This window comes from Sorex araneus, chromosome X, assembly GCF_027595985.1.
Source record: "Sorex araneus isolate mSorAra2 chromosome X, mSorAra2.pri, whole genome shotgun sequence".
In the NCBI taxonomy this organism is placed as follows: Eukaryota; Metazoa; Chordata; class Mammalia; order Eulipotyphla; family Soricidae; genus Sorex; species Sorex araneus.
The window spans coordinates 211,705,817-211,726,768 of NC_073313.1; the positions used below are offsets into that span (position 1 = coordinate 211,705,817).

Below are 20,952 nucleotides of genomic sequence, written 5' to 3' on the forward strand. Positions count from 1 at the left end.
TACCTGATGGAGAGACAGGATCAAATCATTTCCAACTCTCAAATTGGATGATATTAATTACATGAATATTGTCATGACAAAGGTGTAGTGACACAGAGAATGAGCAGAAATTTTGAGTGAACAATAAAACTGGTTTTGGGGGGCAATCTTCAAAGACTGTCTATAAAAATAATAAACCTCAAATTAGAGTTCAACAGAATTGAAGAAGTACAGAAAATATTGTTGTGCAGAGCTATAGACCTTATCTTTAACAGGCTATCATTTATGATTCGGAATGATATCCAGAGGACTAATGTATCTAAGGGACATCATCTACAGTGAAGATGTGAAGTGATGAAAGGTTAAGGGAAGGATTTATAAAGTGTTGAGAGCGGACTGTTATTTGTAGACCCACAGCATGTTTCAACGTCTCTTCCATAGTCACTGATGAAGAAAGTGCTAGAGCACTTGTCTTTATTCCTCTAACTTCCAATAAATGACTGATCCCACAAATATAAGAAGAAAATTACTGGACAATGCAGGAAAGGTTTTCTGAGACATATGAACATTCGGCACTAATTTAAAGGTTATAAATTGAATGATGGAGAGGACTTTCTCATAGTGTCAAAGTTCAAAGACACCTAGTGTCTCTTAAAATAAATATGACCTTTATTTTCTTGTTATCATAAAGTTTTCCAAGGGCAATTAGGGCCTTAGGCCATTTCATTTTGACATGGAATTTCTTTCAGCATTAAAAACATTAGAAAACCAGAAGAAATGAGCTCTTCAGTGAACATGAGGATATATTCAGTAGTTATGCATACATATATAATGTTGAAGCATTAGAATTTTCATTAGAATTAGAATTATGTTTTAATAAGTCCATAATATTTTCCTACTTCTTATATGAGAGAAATAAATGACATAAGGCCATGGATAGCTAAAGGAATAAGCATGAATGTATTTCATATTATTTTACATGAAATTTTAAGCAAAGTGTCTGAATATAATATTGATGACTTTCCATATGCCTAATTCCTAGATATATATATGTACTTATGTTATTATATATATTATAGGTATAAATATATTTCCATGAAAATAAAGATTTCTTAGAAGATGATTATTTTTTCCCATTTGGGAGTATAATTTACCAGCAGTAAAATATACCTTTTCAACATATTGAGTACTGCAGTTTTGACAAATACAGCTGCTTGAAGACCATCAGAAGCAGGATATAGAACAGTTCCATCAAACCCCAAATTTCTCTGCACTCTTTCATTGTAAACCATCTCTCTATCTCCAGTCAATTTCTAATATTCTTTAATTTTGCCTCTTTAAGAAAGTTCTACAGGTTGAATTGTACAGTATGTAGCAAAGTCTTCTTTTAAACATCATACACTGATAAAAAAAAGTCAACTAGTTAAATAAAGTGCCCATTTGAAGTGCTGTCTTCTATTTCTTGTATGTAAAATCAATAATAAATATCTAAAATCAAATTACCTTTGACTATTACATCTTTAAATAGGTATTGTGCAGAGGGTATTTCAAATGCATCATTTTTAGAGTTTTACTTTTTCCCAAATTCTTCAAGTTTTACTAATTCATGAACCTGATTTGGGAAACATTAACTTAATGGATATCCTTCATATGAAATCAATTATCAGATTCTAAAGTATGGGTGGCAATGAGATTAAAATTTAGAGATTGGAAGAGTCCTACTAGTTGATCTTGTTCATGGATGTGGGAACTATTACAGGATACCAGTTCTCCAATAAATCTATTAAAGTCACAGACCCTAGGTTTTTTTCATCTGTCATGCAGGAGTACTCATGCCTACTGCATAAAATTATATTTGAAGGATTAAGTTCATACAAAACCATTAAAATAGTACCTAGCACACATATTACTCAATGAATGGAAACTGCTTATCTTGCTTCGTTGGTATCAGCTCCATCAATGTCATAATCATAATGTTGCCATGAGCACTTTACCTATCTTTATCAGTGTTTCAACAAAGCAGTTTTATTTGATTTCACTATTGCTTAGGGCCACCTTGAGTAGAAGGGGCCAAGGTAAATCCATTTTCCATAAAAGCTCAGCCATTATTTATAGCAATGTATAAAGCTAACAGAAGTCTGCATATTTCCCCAACACCTACTTTTAACCTGTTATGGCCTCGAAGATACTAATGGAGACCAAAACATTGCACGCGTGAGCACGCCCGCGCCCGCACGCACACACACACACACACACACACACACACACACTCCTTTTTTTCCCAGGGGATGTTATTGGTTAAATACAAACAAACAAAAGGGAGAGAAATATGCAAAGGGACAGAATAAAGCAGAAAATTTGGCCATTTGTGTAGTCTGTTAGGAAAATGTCTGAAAATTTACTTTATTCATTAGTGGTTTTTTTAGTAGCATATGTGTATTTGTAAACTAATGATTTTAATTTGAATCCTAAACAAAAATTGATGATAATTTTCTGCCTTCCTGACAAAAAGAAAAAATAACTCTCATTCTCAAAAAAAAAAAATCATGCAACATGGTCAATACCAAGAACAAACCTGAAATTCTTAAGTCTTACCTGTTCTCTGCATCGGCACTGCACTTTGGGGACATCAACTCAAAGGACTTGGTAAACTTCACCACCTGCCACATAAAGAGTCAAAAAATCCAAATCAGGTAAGGCTTTCTTACGGTTTAAGATAATGCAGTAAACATTTCTCATCTTTATAAGGACTAATACAATCAGATATTAGATATTTTAATTATATAAATTTCAAGGAATAGAAAAAATTTTCTATTGTGCATTATGTGTTTTATTTTATGCATGTCATCATCCATTGCAAAACATTAAAAAATTTACTAAAACACATTTGTGTATTTATGTATTATACACATACATGTCTGCATTTATTATGTATATGTATGTGCATGTATTTATTTACAATTAAGTGCTCTGCCTATCCTCTTTGTTAAGTAGACAAAGGGATATCTCATTTGAATACAATCTTTTTACTGCTTTTTGTTTGTTTGTTTTGGGGTCACCCTCAGTGGTGCTCAAGAGTTACTCCTGGTTCTGCATTCAGGAATCACTGCTGTCAGTGCTCAAGTGACCATATGGGGTGACCGGGATTGAATTCTGAACCTGGATTAGCCATATGCAAGACAAGCACCTTTTCTACTGTTCTATCAGTCCAGCCTCTACTGTTCATTTAACTATCAAGCAGCCATATACACGGAAACAAAATACCCCTGGGGGGGAGGAGAAACACTATTTAAAGGATGATTTTGTCATCACAAGTCTCCTGAGGTTACCTTTCCAGCTTCTCATTAATCTCAGAGGTTCATTTTTCTGCCACTACCTTCTTCAAATATCATTCCTGACACAACATCTCCTCTCTCACCTGTCTGATGAAATCAGAACACCCAGTACAAGAACCCGCTTGAGAAACTGTATTGAAACTTGATGGGCACAGAAAATATAAAGGTCATTTTTCTTATTACTAGCCACTTTTGAGTGCTCAGTAACCTGACCTTACTTCAAAAGATTCCTTAGCTATTTCATGTTCTTATTACAAGTCTGTAAAGTAGGGATTTATATCCTCACTATATCGATAAAGACTGCAATTCTTAAGAAACTTGCTCAATTCCATACAAATATATGGGGCTACTGGGATTAAAGCAAGTCTGCCTGACTCTAGTGCCAGCTCTCCTAACACTTTGAAAAATAGTGAGTTATAAAGGCTGTAGTTCTGCCCCCTTTTTTGAGAAGACATGCCACATGATAGAAAAATGAGTCTCTTATGCTGAAAGGAGTCATCTGAATGTCACAGATGCTTCCAAGGTTGACATTTAGATTTTCCTCAGCCAGATACAGTCATGCTTCAAAGGCCTTTTAAATTAACCACTTACAAGGAACTGTAAGGCACCTGAGAAAATGATTTGGAAACTGGAGAATTGATTAAATATTAAAAGAGCTTTATCAGTGAGGTAATGAACCCAAACTAAGAAAATGCAACATTAGGAAAAAGAGAAAAGCCCATCACAGAGAATATTGTATGTCACAAGATATGTATGGGGAGTGATGACAATTCAAAGGTAAGAAATAATTTTGGTTAACCAAAGAATGTATTTCATCTCATGTTCTACTGTGAACTACGCTGCTACAAAAGTTGTGGCAAATGTTATTTTTCAAAGATGGATGCAACAGTGTCTCCAGATCTTTATAATGTGACCCTGATATCCCTTTCTCAGTGATAAGATCTGGGTATTCTTGAATCTAGATCGTCTCCTTGAATCTAAGTTATTCAAATAATAGAAGAGATGCTATATGCCTTTTGAGATTGTTATTAAAGGGACCGAAGTTTCTGTCTCATATGATGTCATACTTGGACCTGAAACCTGAACTCTCACATAAGAAGTTCAGACCTAAGGCCACTAAGCTGAAGAGAATCACAGAAAGACATATATACATACTATAGTTAGCACCTGTGCTGGACATAAAGTGAACAAATATTGAAATGATCCCATTTGCTTACCACTAAGTCATCCCTAACCTTCATGTCCTTCCAACTGTGGACTCAGATACTTGAAAAGAGTCAAGCCATCCTTATTCTATCCTCTCCAAAGTCCTTATTCACAGAAGCTGTAAGCATAAGAACATGGTTGATTTTAGCCTCTAAAGTTTGGATTTATATAAGATACTGTGATAAGATATAAAATACACAAGAAAATGAAAGGATATTCCACGCAAATGGATTAGGAGAGTTAACCTTATAAAACTGACCATTCTGCCCAAGATGATTTAATGCATTCCCTACAAAAGTTCCTATGACATTGTTCAAGGTAATTGAACAAACATTACTGGAATTTGTATAGAACCACAACAGACCATGAATAGTCAAAGCAATCCCTCAGGAAAAAAAATGAATAATGTCATACTCCCTGAATTTATACTGCACTACAATGGTATAGTAATCAAAAGAAAACAAATCTAGAATGGCATTGGAATAAAAATATACATACAAATTAATTAAATAGGAGAGTCCTGAATAAACCCATAAATATATGGTTGTTTATTTTAGTTAAGAGCCCAGAGCACATAATGAAGGAAGTATTTTCAACAAAAGATGTCAGGAAAACCAGATAGAAATGTGCTAAAGAATAAACTAGACCATATCATTTAGACATAAAAACTAACTCAAATAGATTAGTGACTTGGATGTTAGGCCTGAAATCATAAAATATATAGAAGAAATATTAGCAATATACTCTATAACATTGGTTTAGTGGCTTGGGGTGTTTGTGATTTCAATGATAAGGAAAACAAAGGCAAAAATGGTGGTGGGGTGGGGGGTGGGAGGGATACTGGGATCATTGGTGATGGAGAATGGGCACAGGCGGAGGGATGGGAACTCGAGCATTGTATGACTGAAACACAAGCACGAAAAGTTGTAAGTCTGTAAAAAATTTTTTAAAAGATGGGAGAGCATCCTAATTTAAGATGTTGTATAATACGAAAATCATCATTAAGAGGAAAAAGTACTTCTGAAAGGGAGAAATTTTTTGTACAACTTACAATTGACTATATTAATATCCAAGATATATAAAGAACTTGTACATCTCCACAACTATAAAATAACCTACTCAAAAAATAGACAGATGAGCTGAAAAACCATTTATTCAGCGAAGACATACAGATGGTCAACAGGCAAATGAAAAAAGTGATTGTTGTCAGGTAAATACAAATAAAAAATACAATGAAATGCCGCTTCCCACCTGTGAAAAAGGTCTATATCATAAACACAGAAACAAGTATTGGCAAGGGAGTTGGAAAAAGGGATACCTTTTTTTACCATTGGTGGTTAAATTTCTATTAAAAGCAATATGAAGGTTTTCAAAGTATTAAAAAAAAATCTTTTTCCACATGACCTAGCAATTGTACTTTTTTTTTTTTGGTTTTTGGTTTTTGGGTCACACCCATCAATGCACAGGGGTTACTCCTGGCTCTTCACTCAGAAATTACCCCTGGCGGTGCTCAGGGCACCATATGGGATGCTGGGATTAGAACCCGTATCGGCTGCATGCAAGGCAAACGCCCTACCCGCTGTGCTATCACTCCAGCCCCGCAATTCTACTTTTTGACATCTATCTAAAGATATAAAAACATTAATTGGAAAAATTATGCACTCATATATTTATTGTAGTACTATTTACATAGCCATGTTATGTAAATAACCTCAATGTCCAATTACAGATGATTTAATAAAGAAGCTGTAGTATATGTGCACAATGTAAGACTACTAAATTATAAAAAAGATGAAATTTTATATTTGAAACAATATGAATTGAACTGGAAGGGATTATGCTAAACAAAATAAGTTATAGAAGAAAGACAAATATCCAGTGATTTCATGCATATGTAGCATATACAGAAACAAAGACAGGAAACAGACCCAAACAAAGCAAACACTTATATAATGGTGACTGGGTTACAAGAAAAAGAGGAGGAATGGAAGCAAAGAGTAAATGTGGTTCTAGTATGTCTGACAGTTTATTTAGTAGAATGCCTTCAAGGCCCATCTAAGATGTTGCAAATGGCAAATTTTCATTATTTATGGCTGGACAATTGTATCACATTATCTTTATCCATTGATACACCAATGTACATTAAAGTGCTTTTATAACTTTGATTTTGTAAACAGTACAGCAATAAGTATGAGGTTTTTAATTTAATATTGTTACATTCTTGAGATAATGAATAGAAGTAGGATCACTGGATCATATGGTAGTTTAGTTGAGTTGATCCCGAAAGAATTGAACTAGTATTTTTTGCTATATTGTTTCATGGCTATTGATAGCTTAGGTTATTCACATTTTCATGAAATTTATCTGTAATTCACAAAGGAGACTCCTGGAATAAGAATCCCCTGAACTGAAACACATTGTAAGGATAGAAGTTTTAGGCACCAAGGCCATTGGAGGGGATATACTTAAGGACACGCATATGTCCTCATAAGGGACAGGCCCACTTTATGCCTGCAATTCTAGACATTGATGGAAAGTGTCCCTTATTCTCAAAATTACCTGTTTGGAAAGCAAAGCTCTAGGCAGGCATGCCTTACACACTTTACTCATTTAAGGAATTTACAGAAATAGACTTTCAGGTTGAAAAGTGTGTATATTCATAAACCCGAGCTGCAAAATAAATCAGAAAAAAGAGCTAAACTGTTTTTGATACAATTTAATGGACAATTCATCACTTCAGAGATTATGTTCAATTTGGGGGGATGGCAAAAGCGTAAATGAAAGGAGAAAATTTATACTGTGTCCTTGACTTAGGCTCCTCCACGATTCTCGGTTGCATTAATTTTTGATTTATCCTCTAAATACAATTCCGATTTTTATTATAGATGAACTTAATGAATACAGATTAAATAAATAAATATATACCCTCACGATATTCAGTAAAGAGAGGATCTTATAACAGGAATATCACAAGTGTTTTATAGGTCAATGAAATTGAACAAGTAGTTCTGACTTCCTCTGGCTGTTGATTCCCCACTCATGATTGCTCCCTGGGGAAGGCAGAACACAGGCACAGAGAAGTAAATAAAAATACCCCCCGGTATCTCTGCCTGTTCTTTGGAAAAGCTCCATAGACAGAAGTGTGTTTTTGATTTGGATTTCTATCAAGTTCCAGTGGGTTCTCTCTTTTCACATTTTAAAAACAACTCCAAAAACCAAAACTACGCTCAAATAAATATTTCTGCCAACAAAAAGAAAAAGAGTAATGGTCTACTAAGTACTTACCATATCTTTTCCATTGGAGTTTTGTTAGCCACTGTTTTTTCATAAACTGACTAATCTTTGGAAAGAAACTAATTTCTCACTTAAACTGATGCGTAATTTAATCAATTATCCATTAAATCAACATTATTCAAAAATTTAATATATTTAATAGCTTAACCAGATATTGTTGTTATATGCTCTGGAAAAACCAAGGGGCACAAATGATGTCCTGTTCTTGAGGAATTCATAACACCGTAGAGAGGGAACAGTTCCTAAACGAGCAATTTCAGCATGATGTAAGTTGAAATGTTGAAGATATATTCATGGGAATGATACCCTAGCAGAAGTGCTCTAGACTGAAAAGGGGAGAAAGATTTCTAGACTGAGAGACTGAGTCAGTGTTGATAGAAAATAGAGACTGTTCAAAAAAGAGTTCAACTAAACCTAATTAACTAAGTGTATTAGTTGTAGACATGTGGGCAAGATTAAAAGGAAAAGATTCAAAGGAAATCAGTAAAAAATAATGAGACATCCGGGGACTATCAACTTTGGGAATCACCAGATCTGAGAGTGAGAAGGCAGGAATGAGGGGAGGGTGTCCTGGAGTTACTAAAACTGTGTAGAGGGGCCTGGGAAGAATCCTGTATCCCTACACCAGGCAGAGAAAAATAAGAGAAATATTTTACCTCCAATCTCTCTCTCCTCTAGCCCTTAAATCTTCTATAGGCCCTACTGGAGGTCCCTCAATGGGAGCCATGAAATACAGAAAACAAAAATTCCTGTGGATGAGGTGCAAGATCTAAGGCCCTGAGGTAAGAAAGATATATATATATATACATATATATGTATGTATGTATATATATACATATGTATATGTATATAGTCACTATCACTGTCATTGTCACTATCATCTCGTTGCTCATCAGTTTGCTCAAGCAGGCACCAGTAACGTCTCCATTGTGAGACTTGTTTGCTACTGTTTTTGGCATGTTGAATATGCCACGGGTACCTTGTCAGGCTCTGCCATGCGGGCAAGATACCCTTGGTAGCTTGCCGGGCTCTCCGAGAGGAGCGGAGTAATCAAACACGGGTCAGCCCAGGTCAGCCACGTGCAAGGCTAACGCCCTACCCACTGTGCTATCGCTCGAGCCCAGATATAACTTGGTGATTTAGTCTCAGAATGTGAATATATATATCATATATATATATATGTGATTCACATTCAGTTGGAATCACTAAGTTGGAACAACAAACTACTGATTCAGAAAACAAACACTCAGTCCACGACTGAGGACCCAAAGCCTGACGGTCTGCCATGTGACTGGCACCTTGGCCCACAGACAATATTCATAAATATATATAATATATTTACATATATATGTATTTATACAATCTTTACAATATATATGTAAAACAATATGTATCTCTTTCTATCTATCTAGAGAGAGAGAGTTCTATGGAATACAAAATAGAGACTGGAGGTGGAATTTTAAGGAAATAGTACAGACTTGACAGTGTTGAAATTTACCAGCGTCCTGTGCTCTCCCAAAAATAGATAAATTCCCCTTGCATTTTATCTCAAATGACAACTCTGTCCTAACATATTCCCAAGTAAGACCCCTACCTATTCTTCATGATTTCCATAAGAAGCACAAAGGTTGCATATAATTCTCTATGCCTCTAAAAAACCCACGCTCTCTTTCATTTCTTTGATATGTTTCTAGTTAATGAATATTCTCTCCATTGCAATCCACTGGAAGAAATATTCTCCTTTATTCTGAGGTGCATTTTGTCTTTCACAGGGAATATATACAAAGATACAGTATCAAATAAATACAAACATTGACAAAGAAGAAGAAATAAAGTGTGTGAAGCTGAGGATCATGGAGAGAATCAAAAGTTATATTAAGAGCAGAAGTTATGGACCTTGAGTTTTGGGCAGTTTAGATTGATTGTGCTGGAGACAGGCAGTGATCAAATGTTCTACAGCATGGAAGAGTCCTGTGCATATTTTAGAGATAAAATTAAGAAGTGATGGAAAGAAAAAGAGTTAAGTTGTTTATAAGCAAGGAAATGAGTCAGGAGTGAATATTCAGGTGAGAAATTAGTAAATTAGTAAATATAGTAGAAGGGGAAGAAGAAAGAGATATAAATGATATCTCAATGCAAAAGCATCAGAATTTAGAGATTATTTGATATATAAGAGAAACTTGGATGGTCATGGTGCATCTTGGCATGCACAAGGCCCTGAGTTCAGTTTCTAGCAGCTATGCCTCCCACTTGGTACTGCCAGGTGTAGCCATGGGGGTCCTCGAGCCCCATCTGTGACCCCATTGATGGTTCTATTAGCTGATATAGGAATTCTCAGAATTGATGAAGATTTGGGGCCAAATGCTGTGGAGAGCACCAACTGGAATTATTGATTTTATATATGTATCTACATATGGGACAAATATATACATATAAAAATCACCAGTACTAAGTTAAGGGACTGGAGCGATAGCACAGCGGGTAGGGCATTTGCCCTGCACATAGCTGACCTGGGTTTGATTCCTCCATCCCTTTCAGAGAGCCTGGCAAACTACCGAGAGTATCCCGCCTGCATGGCATAAACTGGCAAGCTCTCCGTGGCGTATTCGATATGCCAAAAACAGTAACAACAAGTCTAACAATGGAGATGTTACTTGTGCCTGCTCAAGCAAATTGATAAACAAAAGACAACAGTGCTACAGTGCTATAGTGCTACTAAGTTAATATATTGATAATTATCAAATAAAGTGAGTTGAGATATTTATGTGAATATATAATATATAATGATTTATGATGTGACTATATATAAAACAAATATGTCAACATACATTTTAATGTGTGAATATGTGCATGTGTACCTATATGTTATACATATATCTATGTGTGTGTGCTTGTGTGTTAAAAAAAGAGGCTCCAAATGAAACATTTTCATTAAGCCCCACATCACCAGACCAAGAATTAATTACAGTTTTGGCCACAGAATTGGGATCTTAACAAGGTTTTCAGGAGGCCCCTGATTAGCACTAGATTTCCTTCTTGATAATGTCCTGCCATCCCTTACATAAAAGTGGACTTGTTTTAATCAACTTGATCACCCCTAGCATTAAATTATTTGTTCCTGTTCTTTCCTGCCCATTAAAGTCCTTCATTTTGTACTACAACTTGGAAATCCCCTCTATATGCTAGACTGGACATTGCTTACTTTATGAATCCCTAAAGCCAATAAGGTCTTTAAAATAGACTCAGCTTAATTTAATTTTTAAACATATTTAGCAGGGATTATTTAAATAATAATTATCCAATTTTCACAAACATCCATTCTATACTTAAAATAGAGCATTTGGAATAAAAATCAAATAAACTGAAGTTGGTTTCCCCAAGAGAAGAAGGAAAATTAAAGAAAGAAATGTAAGGAAATGGACAAAAAGTAAAATAAAAAGAAAGCCTCAAGCAATTTTTTACTATCCACTTAGAGTGGGGAGAATTATATTATAAACAGTCCCAGAACAATTCGGGGAGCATTAATCCCATCTCTTTCTCTCAAATGTTGGATGAGGGAAAGTCATCCAATTCAATGGCTTGATTTTATGTACATTTATATAAGAATCAAGAAATTAAGGAACATACTAGAAAAAAGAAATGTAACTTGAGTTTCATGGTTTAGAAAACGAACTTAAGAAACTAGCTTGATATTTTTAAGCTAAGCTATCAAGTGCTTTATGGAGTTCTGGACAACAAAATAACTACCAGCCATCAGGATGATCCATGAAAGAACACTTGTAAACACTAGGGCTAAGACAGTGCCTTCAGGCATAAGATGAAAATGTCTACATTTTCTTTCCTTGACTAAGCACAAATAGAAATAGAAATAATAGTAAATATATGAGCTAGAAAAGAATTAAGAGGAGTCACAGAAAATGCTAAGTTCCTAAAATGGAATGACACTAAACAGGGGATATTCGGTTCAAAGGATTATACTTACTAATATTGACAATAACTAGCGATAATTAATCTTTCTTTTCAGTCTAGTGGAAATGTAATTGACAAAGTTTCTTTAAACTGATTGACTGAAATACTTAGAGAAGTAAAATACTTAGAGGAAAAAAAGAGAAGTATGATAGTATTTTGGACAGAAAGGCTAGAAGAACATTCCTCATTTCTATTTTTGGCATATATGAAGTATTCTGATCAGTTTACGTCTGCCAAGTTTGAAGCCTACAAATACAGTATCTAAACACCAAATTAAGAATTTGATGAATCAGAACTCTGTACAAATTACATTTTTCTCTCTCCCTTCACTATGCAGACAGAAATATACATCTACCCAAAAGGCATATGAAAAAAATGCTCTACATTACTAATCATCAGGGAGATGCAAATCAAAACAACAATGAGATATCATCTCACACTACAGAGACTGCACACATCAAAAAGAACAAGAACAACTAGTGCTGGTGTGGATGTGGGGAGAGAGGGACTCTCCTTCATTGTTAATGGGAATGCCGACTGGTCCAGCCTTTTTGGAAAACAATATGGACATTCCTTGAGAGATGTAGCAGTCTCAAGTGGCACTCTCAAGTGGCACTGTCCTCCCGTTGTTCATCAATTTGCTCAAATGGGCACCAGTAACATCTCCATTGTGAGACCTGTTGTTACTGTTTTTGGCATATTGAATATGCCATGGGTAGTTGCCAGGCTCTGCTGTGCAAGTGGGATACTCTCGGTAGCTTGCCAGGCTCTTCTAGAGAGATGGAGGAATCAAACCCAGGTTGGCCGTGTGCGAGGCAAACCCCCTACATGCTGTGCTATCGCTCCATTCCAGGCATTCCTTAAAAAACTAGAAATTGAGCTTTTAGTTTTAGTTCTAGACCCAGCAATACCACTTTTGGGAACATACCCCGAGGGTGCAAAATGAACCTACAGGTGCAGTGAAATGACACCTGCACCTGTAGGTTCATTGCAGCACTGATCACAATAGTCAGATTCTGGAAACAACTCAAGTGCCCGAAAACAGACAACTGGCTGAAGAAATTCTGATACATCTACACAATGGAATACTATGCAGCTGTTAGGAAGATGAAGGCATGAAATTTTCTTATAAGTAATTGGTCCTGGAGAATATCATGCTAAGTGAAATGAGTCAGAAAAAGAGGGAAACACATAGAATGACTTCACTCATTTGTGGAATATAAAATATCATAATATGAGACTAACATCCAAGGACAGTAGAAACAAGGCCAGGAAGATTGGAAGATTGCGCCACAGTTGGAAGCCTGCCTCATGAGCTGGAGGAGAAGGCAGCTGGGATAGAGTAGGGATCACTAAGTCAATGATGCTTGGAGGAATCACTCGGGATGGGAGATGTGTACTATAAGCATACAGAGGACAAACGTGATTGCCTCTCATTATTTGTATTGAAAACCATAATGCCTGCAAGTAGAAAGAGAGTAAGAGGAAAACTGTCTGCCGTAGATAGGCGGGGGAGGGGTGGGGTGATGGGGACAGGTATGGATACTGGGGACATTGGGGGTGGAAAATATACTGGTAGAGGGTTGAGTGTTTGATCATTGTATGACTGAAACTCAAATATGAAAACTTTGTAAGTGTACCTCACAGTGATTCAATAAAATAAAGAAATATACATCTTCAAAAAATTAGAAATTGAGCTTCCATTTGACCCAGCAATACCACTCCTGGGAATATATCCCAGAAAGGCAAAAAGGTATAGTAGAAATGACATTTGCATTTCTATGTTCATTGCAGCACTGTTTACAATAGCCACAATCTGGAAAAAACCAGAGTGCCCCAAAACAGATGACTGGTTAAAGAAACTCTGGTACATATACACAATGGAATACTATGTAGCTGTCAGAAAACATGAAGTCATGAAATTTGCATATAAGTGGATCAACATGGAAAGTATCATGTTGAGTGAAATGAGTCAGAAAGAAAGAGACAGACATAAAAAGGTTGCACTCATATGTGGAATATAATATAACTGAGAAGTACAAGTTGGCAGTGATGCAATTTCTGGCAGATATTTCTCTGGACTTAGTTACTAAAATACTAAAATTCAGAAACCCAAAACCGTGAGGCCGCTAAGTGTGGTCACTTGACCTCATACCTCTTCATTCTCAGCAATGGAAAACAAATTATCAAATGCTTCCTTTCCAGCAGGTCCGACTTTAGGGGGGAGACACTCCAAACAATAATAGTGAGTTTTGTTGAAATATTGAATGTAATCAAAGTGAAAGTAAAGTGAAATTAATCAGTTACACAGGCGGGGGAGGCGCTAGGGGTGTGGGGGATGGGGTAGAGCTATACTGTGATTCTTGGTGGTGGAATATGTGCACTGGTGAAGGGATAGGTGTTCGAGCATTGTATAACTGAGACTTAAATCTGAAAACTTTGTAACTTTCCACATGGTGACTCAATAAAAAATTTTTTTTAAAAAAAGAAGTTACTCAGTGGTTATGAAGACAACTTGAGTCAAATAATAAAAACAAATTTTAATTCTAAAAAAAAAGAAATATACATCTATAATAAATAGCTTTTAAACATATTTAAATTATAAGAAGTTAAAAGTTTTTGCTTCCAGGAAATATTCTAACAGGAAAGAGAAATGAAATATTATTTTTGAAGAAATCATCTTTTATCTTTTTTAAATTGAACCACAGTGAAATATACAGTTACAAAGTTGTTTATGATTGGGTTTCAGTCATATAATGTTCCATCGCCTGCCCATTCACCAGTGTGCATTTCCCACCATCAATGGCCCCAGTTTCCCTCCTGCCATCTCCCCCACCTCTATGGCAGGTACCTCTCTCTCTCTCTCTCTCTCTCTCTCTCTCTCTCTCTCTTTCTATGTCTCTCAGAAAGAAAATCTTACATAGGTTTCTTACTCTTAAAATGATGCTTATTTTTTATTATTATAAAAAATAGAATATGCAGTGTCATTAAGGAGTGTTATATGTTCATGCCTTGACATTTATATTTTTTCCAGAAATAAGTACAGACTGATAAAACACAAAAGGAGGAAAACCAGAAAGTCAACTAGAAGTTAAAAGGAGTGGAAAAAGAGAAGGGAAAATAATGAAGGAAAAGGCAGATGAGAGGAGAAAAAGAAAATATCGTCAAGAGGATAGGGATGTATAAAGAGAATGCCTTGAATGTAGAAGACCCTTGTTTAAATCCCTGGTTTAGATCCCCAGCATCACACACAAATAAATATATAAATAAATAAATAAAAATAAAAGCAAAAAATGTATTAAAAAACCCACACACAAAAGTATGTTAACTCTCCACTATTCTCTCTTCCCAGCTCTTGATGACTCCCTGCCCTCAAAGAGAGAAGAAAAATAAACGATATTTAGAGAATGCTCCGGACCCCAGACTGGGCCAACAGCACTGGGGTGCCAGACAAAGAAGGTGCAGCCAACGCGCCTTCTCCAGATGGAGTCCTGGCGACACTGAGCTTCGACTGACATGGCTCCGGTATGTGGGACTGGGATACTGGGAAATCTCTCCAAACCTCTGGCCACGACCTTTCCCAATATACAAGAAAAAAAAACACTCAGGAATGGCTCCACCACCCCTGAGTGGCCATTATCCCACAGGCACAAAACCAATCTTGGAATGCAGTGGCTGCTGGCAGATATACTCCTTGTGAACTAAGCTACAGCCCCGTGCATCCCCGGGAGGGGAAGGGTTTTTGTCCCTCGGTCTTTTCTCCTTTGTGGCAGCTGGCGACAGCCACCTTTCAAAGCCAGTAGGACAGAGAGGTAGGAGCTTGCAGTGATGAGTCACATGGGGAATCTCGCGATGGGGGGGAGGAGGGTCGGGCAGAACGGATCCTGACTCCTGCCCAAATGAGACCCTGAGCGGCCGCCCACGAACTGCTCCTCTGCTCCTGAACAGCCATGATCCCAGAGGCACAGAAACCAGTCTTGTAATGCAGCGGCTGCTGGCAGGAATATCTCTGGACTTAATACCAGAATCCCCAAACTGAGCGGCCGTTTTTGCAACCATACGACATCATATGCTCTTTGTTATCGACAATAGAAAACATACGATGTAATGATGCCATTCTGACAGGTCTGACTGTTGGGGAAAACACTCCAAATAATAATAGTGAGTTTTCTATTGAAAATTGAATGTAATCAAAGTAAGGAGAGAGTAAAGTGAAAATCATCTGCCACACAGGCAGAGGGGGATTTGGGGGGAGTATGCTGGGGTTCTTGGTGGTGGAACATGTGCACTGGTGAAAGGATGGGTGTTTGGTTATTGTATGACTGAGACTTGATCCTAAAAGCCCTGTAACTATTCTCACAGTGACTCAATTAAAAAATAAATAAAATAAAAAATAAAAAAATAAAGCTTCCAATCCCCTCCCAAAAAAGAAATGATATTCAAGGTATCACTATATCACTGTCATACCATTGCTCATCAATTGCTCGAGCGGGCACCAGTAATGTCTCCATTCATCCCTGTCACGTGCTAGTGTAGCCAAATGGTGTCTGCTTGCTCCAGGAACATGAAAAGCACATTATTGTTACTTTTTTTGGTAAATCAAATACATCATGGGTAGCTTGCCAGGCTCTCTGAGAGGTATGAATATTTAAGGTAAAAGCCTAAAATACAGGCCAACTATCCTCCTGGTTCAGAAATAAGCAGGCAGCACAAATTGACATTTTAACTTCTACTCAAATTTGAGGATCAATAATGTTCTTTTGGGACAGGTGACCCAGCTTTACCTTCTAGAAACTGAACTGAACTACTTCTGACTTACTATAATAGTAACATACAGCAAGAAGTCCAAGCCACCGGTATAAGATTTTTGTGTTGGCTAGGGACTAAGGAACTGTGCAAACTATTAAACAAGTAGAAAATATTAGAAATAAGGATGAAAGCAATGGCTCAAATAAACAAGTATGCTCCTATTCGGTGTTCCCTTCTCTATCTGAGCTGTCCTTCCCCCAGCAAGTGAGGCCAGCTTCCAAGCCATGGAGCCAACCTCCTGGTACTTATTTCTACTATTCTTGGGTGTTAGTTTCCTACTCTGTTATTTTATATTCCACAGATGAGTGCAATCTTTCTATGTCTCTCTCTTTTTGACTCATTTCACTTAGCATGATACTTTCCATGTTGATCCACTTATATGCAAAGTTCATGACCTCATCTTTTCTAACAGCTGCATAGTATTCCATTGTATAGATGTACCAAAGTTTCTTTAACCAGTCATTCGTTCTCGGGCACTCGGATTTTTTCCAGATTCTCGCTATTATAAACAGTGCTGTGATGAACATATAAGATGTCATGAACATATAAGTCAAAATGCAGATGTCATTTCGACTATACTTTTTTGCTTCTCCAAGATATATTCCCAGCAGTTCTCCTGAACTTTTCTATGAGTAAAAGACAATGGGCCCAAATGTCTATGCTGAGGTTACGACTGACTTTTCTTTCTTGCAAGCAGCAACTCCTTGCAACAGCCTGAGTCCATGAAACTCTGGTAAACCAGGTGGCAGGGGACATTTTCTATACCATGCAGAACAAATGGACAACTGATGCAGTTACCTCTCAGGGCTGGCTCGATGTGAACATCTATGCTGGGGAGGTGTTTGCGGTGAACTTTACTAGTCTTGACCCAAGCCAAGCAATTTCCTGAGTGCTTACTGATGGCCTAGGTGGGTCCAGCAGAGAGGTGGAAGTACTCTTTTCTCCAGCCTCCCTGTCTTGCTTCCCACTTTATCTGATCACCAGCAAGTATAAGCCATTTTCCCTTATATCATTTGTTACTAGAAGAAATTTCTTGAATTGAGCTATTAGTTAATACAATGTTAATTAAAATGCATTCAGATCTCTTCATAGAATCTAGGAAGTTTCTCTTCCATTTTTGAAAAAGATAACATTTACTATTTCTGTTTTCATTTTTATTAAAATTAAAAAAAATTATTAAAGAATCATGATTTACAAAGTTATTGATAGTAGAGTTTTAGTTGAGAATATGTTCTAACAGGCCAAGAATAGACAGGCCAGTTTTAAGAGCAAACAATATTAAGAATTTATCTTACCAGAGATGAGTATTATATAATTAAGACAGTGTGAAACTGCGGATTTTTTGGCAAGGGAAAGGGGATATATTACCTACAGCTAGAGGTCTTTAGCCCTCAGCAAGAGAGGAATTACACAACCCTACTTTAGAGTAATCAAAGCTGGTTTATTTCTCCAGTCCACAAATAAAGCACTGGAGTGGGAGAATTCAGATGCAAGAGTAGCAAGCACTGTACTGTAGCATTGTTGTCCTGTTGTTCATAGATTTGCTCGAGCGGGCACAAGTAACATCTCCATTGTGAAACTTGTTGTTACAAGATTTCAACAAGGTACGTGTGGTGGGTTCTATGGTTCTCTGATTCTGGGTATGTTCTGGCTATGATATGGTTCTTGTATGGCACCCTGTCCTTATTATGTAAATACCGAAGAAAGAGCTTCAGAATTTGAAAAGCCTTTGTTTAGTTTTCCCTACTCTGTGGCCCCACTAGCCAATTAATTTGGTGCCACACCCTGAAAATGATTTGCACTGACTCTTGATAAATGGCACACACACACACACACACACACACACACACACACGAATGATGGTTATAAAAGACCTGTGCAGAAACGAAAAAATCTGCCTCTCTGTAAAGTGTCTTTGGTATTGGCTAATAGGAAAGGGGGACTCTAAAAGTTTCGATTGAGATCACCTTTGGTGAAAGATACTTACATGTAAACCTCTCCCTCAAGGATATTTTTCTAGAAGATCTAATCTTATTGTTTCAATATGTTTTTCTTAGTTTACTGTGCCTTCCCTTATACGTCCTCCCTCACCTTTCATTTCTCCTCCCCAATGTCCTTTCAGTTTTAGCTAAATTCATTGAAAGACAGCCTCTGGCCCACGAGAGTGTTTTTCTTAGCTTTACCAGATTTGTCCCATGTAGGCAAGAGTACACATGGTATTAATAAAGTTCTGTTTGAGTTATTGGTCCAGTCTCTGAAAGACCCAGAGGGGCCCAGGATGGGATGATTTCCTAGTAAGGACCAGCTGTGTTCCAGGAAACATAAGAGAATGTCATCATAACATGGAAGAAAGATTTCTTTCTTTTTTTTTATTAGTGAATCACCGTGAGGCTACAGTTACATATTTTCGTGCCCATTCTCCAACACCAATGATCCTGGTATCCCTCCTACCCCCCAATCCCATCCCCCGCCACCTTGCCTCTGTGGCAGGGTATTCCCTTTTGTTCTCTCTCTCCTTTTAGGTGTTGTCGTTTGAAATAGGGGTATTGAGTGGCCATCATGTTCAATCTATAGTCTACTTTCAGCCCGCATCTCCCATCCTGAGCTGATCCTCCAACCACCCTTAACTTGGTGTTCCCTTCTCTATCTGAGCTGCCTTTTCCCCCAGCATGTGAGGCCGGCTTCCAAGCCATGGAACAAACCTCCTGGTCCCTATTTCTACTAGAAGAAAGATTTTTTTTTTAAAAAGACTTAAACACAAATCAGAAAGGAAGATTGATAAATCTAACATATTAAAGTAAAAATGTCCCATGAAATCAAGATACCTGTTGTGAGAGAGAATCAGCATGAGATCTCTCTGCCTGCAGTCTCACTGTGTATGCCAAGACTACAAAGCCCTGCTCTCTATCTGGTTTACTTCTCAGATTATGTCTGCAGTTCACAGAAAAAAGAGATGGACATCAGCAGGCTTGATAACAGTCAACGGGGGAAAAAAAAAACAGATCCTACAGGCACAGCGTTCCTCCTCTATAATGCAATCATTGTGCAGGCACCTACTTACTGCTCCTATGGATGCAGAGACAGGAAGAACTGCATTGTTATGGGTTGCAATAGAAACAAGCTTGACATTTGTTCCTATAAGTATACACAACCATTGGTTTGTAGCCTGTGCTCTACATTTAAATGCATTTAATAGTCAATTCTTGTCTTATTTATTATGTCTTCTCTATAACTTATATGGCTGGAATTTAGCTCTTCATATTTTTCAGAAAGGTTCTCTTAGAACTATATTTTCTGTGCTCCTTTTTGCATATGTAAAGCTATTTATTTACGGCTTGTGTAACTAAATTTGCTAGATTTAAAGTTGTAGGAGCATATTTTCTTTCTCTGAAGACCCTGTAGCCATCTCCTTGCATATAATTTCGTTGCAATGGAGTGAGCTCCAAGAGAATTTAGCATCAGAATGAATTTTATTCTAATAGATTTTTTAATTCCTTTGCTTGTAGAATTTTGTTATTGCTATCTTAAAAGTCTGCTAATATTGAATGTGCTTTAGTGCTTATCAATCAATATCAAAGTTTCCTGAAAATCTGTATTATTTCATCCTGTAAATTCAACATTGCTTTTTCTTTCTTTTTAGTAAAATGTTGTAGCATTAAAATTCTGAATTTTCTCCCCTATGTCAGCAGGTTCTGAATTCTGGAACATTGGGAGTATTGTCTTTTTTCTTTAGAGACATTGATTATTCTTTTTTGTTTGTTGTTGATGTTGTTGTTCTAGTTATTGTTTTGTTTTTGGGGCCACACCCAGCAGTGCTCAGGAACTACTCCTGCCTCTGCACCTCAGGAATTACTCCTGGCGATGCTTGGGGGATCAAACCAGGGTCAGCTGTGTGCAAAGCAAATACCCTACCCACTGTACTATCATTCCAGCCCCTGATTATTCTTATTTCATACTTTTATTCTCAATCTACTTTCATCATTATCTCTTACCAGTTTATTCTGTATTATTTTCCATTTCATTTTGAATTTATTCTTCATGGCTCTAAAATATTTTAGGGTGATCTTTTCTTCTCTAATGCTTATAATGTAATATTAAGTTTTATTCTACTCCTTTTCAAGCTCTGCCAAAGCAGTTTTCTCCTCTTTTTTACTTAGCATTTATTCTGTAAGTCCTTGTACCTTTTCTCTGACTTCTATATCTCCTAAAAGATCATATTATCTTCCATTTCAGGCTGCTGGCAGTTTTTTCACCATGTGCTCTTCATTTGGCTTTTGTTTCTGCAACCCTGTCTTTCTCCCCTATTTCTGATGGTTTCTTTCCTCAGCCCTGAGCTGGTGACTTCTCTTGTGTACTCATC

The 20,952-nt window shown here is 36.9% G+C and overlaps 1 protein-coding gene across 1 annotated transcript in view; it reads right to left on the minus strand.

Annotated features, from left to right (window-relative positions):
- The window catches only part of PDE11A (phosphodiesterase 11A), a 447,606-nt gene that overhangs the window by 228,593 nt on the left and 198,061 nt on the right, over positions 1-20,952 (minus strand). The window contains exon 5 of the mRNA XM_004601369.2: positions 2,575-2,639. Coding sequence (XP_004601426.1) covers positions 2,575-2,639 — 65 coding nt within the window. The remainder of the gene's footprint in view (positions 1-2,574; positions 2,640-20,952) is intronic.